Source organism: Alligator sinensis, unplaced genomic scaffold (assembly GCF_000455745.1).
Source record: "Alligator sinensis unplaced genomic scaffold, ASM45574v1 scaffold246_1, whole genome shotgun sequence".
Classification (NCBI taxonomy): Eukaryota; Metazoa; Chordata; order Crocodylia; family Alligatoridae; genus Alligator; species Alligator sinensis.
This window is the reverse complement of record NW_005842367.1, coordinates 123220-127427: the sequence shown is the minus strand read 5'-3', so window position 1 is coordinate 127427 and position 4208 is coordinate 123220. Positions and strand designations below refer to the sequence as shown.

General features: G+C 36.9%; 1 protein-coding gene across 1 annotated transcript in view; it reads left to right on the top strand.

The window, feature by feature from the left end:
* Positions 1 to 1052: 1052 nt before the first annotated feature.
* Positions 1053 to 4208, top strand: part of CHRNA9 (cholinergic receptor nicotinic alpha 9 subunit) — a 9805-nt gene continuing 6649 nt past the window's right edge. Inside the window, 4 exon segments of the mRNA XM_006029216.1 lie at positions 1053 to 1122; positions 2286 to 2431; positions 3144 to 3298; positions 3786 to 4208. The exon segment at positions 3786 to 4208 is cut by the window's right edge and continues 16 nt beyond it. Coding sequence (XP_006029278.1) covers positions 1053 to 1122; positions 2286 to 2431; positions 3144 to 3298; positions 3786 to 4208 — 794 coding nt within the window.

Genomic DNA, 4208 nt, shown 5'->3' with positions numbered 1-4208 from the left:
TGAACCCTTGGGATAGATTCTTAAAACTGGTTGCATCTATATAGAAAGGAGAGAGTCATTCTCCACCTCCACTTCCTTCTGTCAAAAGTTATCTCCAATGGCAGTAGGCTAAAATTTGACAAACTTCTTTGGCCAACAGTCTGGGGAATAGAAATAAAAGATTAATGATGAGTATCTGCTATACATCACTAGAATTAGATGAAAGTGAAAATGCCTGAGAGAATTTTGAAGTAGTTTACAAATTGGAGTAAATCTCAGGTTCTCAGACATATGTGAGACTTTAGGTGTCATCTAGGTAATAGATGCAACAAAACACCATAGGCTGTTTACAGTGGATGCATATGTATGCTTGTATATACACACACATAAAAGTGTTTCTCATTGAAAGTGGAGTTCTGCTGTCCTGGAAAAATGGTGGCAGAATCTGATCACTGTTCTTTATGCTGAGTAGTAGTAACTTAGACTTTGTCTACACTGGAGAAGTCTCTGCTACTACTGTCAGGCTGGCAGAGCCCATTTAATGCAGATTCAGCATGTGATGAGAAAAGAGTTTTTCTGCTGGCACAGCAACACCCCTTCACTGAATGATGTAAGCTGAGAAACATGCTGTTTTGTCAGCATAGGTGCATCCAGACTAAGGGTTTTTCTAGCAAAGGTAAGATCTGGCCCATAGTGAGGGAGTCTAAATGCACCCTTCTCCATATACTGACTTTCTAATAATGCATTAACCATAAGAAAAAAATGACCCTGTGACACACAGTGTTTCTCATGATATCCCATCTGCCTGCTTTCTCACTCAGCATCAAATGGGGCAGTTCTCAGGTTACCAGGAGAGCAGTGTACATTCAGCACCCAGGAAAAAAGAGAGTGGCCATAGCTTCCACTGAGGACCCAGGACTCTGGCTGCTCTTGAGCACAGCTGTCTTAGTAACAGCACATCAATGTCTCCACTGCTTTTGCACTTCCGTGCAACTAACCTTCCTTACAGCTTTGGAAGGTGAAAACAATCTTTCTGTGCCTGTGGATGAGCAGAGTTACTGCATGGTTCAGAAATGAAGACAAACAGATTACCCTTCTGCTGCTGCTATCTTTGGTTGGTTTTCACAGCATTGATCTTAAGAGGTAAGAGCATTTTTCAGAACCAAAGTACCACACCAAGGCTTCCTTTACACCAAGAATCTGATCCTGCCTCCTTTCATGTATCCACTGCCTTCATGGTTTGAAGCATACAAAACTTAAAGTTCAGTATCAGTGGATTCTCTTCTATGTTTTGATTTGTATTATCTCATTAATGTATAAATATTACAATAGTTTAACTGCTTTTTGATCATGCATTGTCAAATCTAAATGCCCTCGGGGTTGTTTCAATATAGTAGTTTTTTCTTAATTACACTAATGGAGTTAGTCCAGAAAGTTGCCAAGAAAGCAAAAGTGGAAGTACCCTAAAATACTTTTTGCCTACAATGTGTAGATTGACATTTGGATAGGCCATACATTTTTTAGCATTCTTGTCCCTTGATTTTTTTGAAATCAAAGAATCCATTAAATGATAATGTAGTACAATTGAGAGAAATTGTATTGCACAAATCATTCTGGCACAGTAAAGGCATTATTTTAAAGAGTATGTCAGTGGATTAGCTGGTTAAAAGAAAGCAGGATGGATAATGGAATTTTCTTTTAAATATATTGTTTGGAAAACATTTCTAAAATTCACTTGAAAATAAATTATTTTTAATGCATTTCATAATTATGTAACCATCTCTACACATCAGTCAAATAATGAACAAAATTCATCTCAAGTTTGTTGAGCAAAAACAGTATAATTATTGTATTGGGTGATTTACGAGTAGTCTTTGACTGTTTACTAGAAAGCAGGAGTAGAAGTTAGTCTTTCTGTTTCTAGCTCAGCAAGTATGTCATTTAATCTCTCTGCACTTTATTTTCCCTCATACATAAAATAGGAATAATTATATTTATCTTCATATGTAAAGACTTCACAAGGCATGGATGCTATAGTAGGGAAAAGTGTAATACAATGCGAGTGTGAAACACTTATTAGTAATATCTACTTAGTTTCTACAAATTAATGACCTTCTCATTTGCATCATCTCACCAGCTTTACTACATATAGTTTTTCTAGATTAGATAGTATTATATACACTATATCATAGCTGGTTGGCAGCATGTAAAAATATTAGGTACTGTTTGGAGTTCTGGACACAGTATGCTTTTTCTGATATTGCACAGTGCTTATTTGGTATACTGAATAGACTTATTTTATATAGCTGTAGAATCAGCACATGGAAAATATGCTCAGATGCTGTTTAATGAACTGTTTGAAGACTATTCAAATGCTCTAAGACCAGTGGAAGATACAGATACAGTACTGAATGTTACTCTTCAGATCACATTGTCCCAAATTAAAGATATGGTGAGTAGCAAGACAGTTCCATATTCTAGACATACACAAGTCTATTGGTTGTAAGCTGTAGAACTGCATGAGTTTCAGAATTTAAGATTTCACATTTTCCTTTGAAGTGAGAACATTTTACATTTTCCTATAATAACTTTAGCAATGTTTTCTCACAGGTTTTATGTTCTCCTGTTTCTAATATATACTTGTCCATTTACAACATACCTGTAGCTAGTTTACAAATCACTAGACTTTAGTAAATAATGACTGGATAGTGAATATTTCTGCCTCAAAGCATTTCTGATTTGTCCCATTAAACTGATCCAACCCCCCCACGCCGATTTTTTTTTTAACCCCTATGGCTTACCAGTTGTTTTCCAGAAGTAGTATTAAAGGTGGTAACTAGCTTCTAAAATCACTGTTTCAGCCCTCAGATAACTTTGCCAGATTTTACTTTCAAGGCAACGGAGAATATATGTGCATAGAGTGGTGACAATTACAGGTGATTAAATTCTAAACTAACGTGCACATACCATACCAGTCTCCCAAAACTTTCAGAGACTTCATTGTAAATGATAGGTAATTGGTACCTCTTACATGGTAGCATAGATTTCTTGAGCTACAGAAGATATATTCACCTTCTGAATCAAGTGAACTTGACCTGAATCAAAAGTGCATTATTGTTGAGTAACGAATTAGAAACATTTATAAATATTATCTTTCTTTGTAGGATGAAAGAAACCAAATTTTGATTGCCTACTTATGGATTCGACAAAGCTGGTATGATGCATATCTCAAGTGGGACAAAGACAAATATGATGGGTTAGATTCTATCAGGATTCCTAGCAATCTCGTATGGAGACCAGATATTGTCCTGTATAACAAGTAAGTATAATTGAAAGTTTGTTAACTTAGCTGCAGCAGTAGTTTGGATGGAGTAATTCTAAAGCAGGAATAGCTGTAGTTGCCATGAGATGAGGGTCAGCCATAGGTATGGGCAACTGAATCCTGATCTCCTGGCTGTTCCCAGAACAGTGAGATCATCTTTCTTCACTAAGGACTCAGAGGTTTGTGGCTGCTGCTACTTTGAGCTTTTATAGTCATGTCAGGAATACAGTGCGATTCCTCCCCACTTTTCTAAAAGCAGAGCCCTTATTGCTTGAGCTGCAAGAAGATTTCAAGTAGCAACACTAGTCTTTGGCACATTGCTGAGTAATTCTGAATCCACCCGATGCTGGAATCTGTATGTAATTGCTAGTTCATTACAACATTAAATATAAGTCAATGAAGTGAATTTAGTATTCTGAATGTGTGGCCTATATGCTATTCTAATTTAGCAGCCTTTACTGTTGTTGTTATATCATCTTTTTAGGGCCGATGATGCCTTTTCAGACCCAGTGAATACAAATGTTGTGTTGAGATATGATGGAAAAATTACTTGGGATGCACCAGCTATAACAAAGAGCTCATGTGTGGTAGATGTGTCTTATTTTCCCTTTGATAGTCAGCAGTGCAACCTTACTTTTGGTTCCTGGACCTACAATGGTAATCAGGTTGACATCATTAATGCATTGGACAGTGGAGACCTATCTGACTTTATAGAAGATGTGGAGTGGGAGATTCATGGCATGCCAGCTATTAAGAATGTAATTATGTATGGCTGTTGCTCTGAGCCTTATCCAGATGTTACATTCACACTCATTTTGAAGAGGAAGTCTTCCTTTTATATATTTAACCTGCTGCTCCCTTGTGTTTTGATATCTTTTTTGGCTCCACTGGGATTCTACCTTCCTGC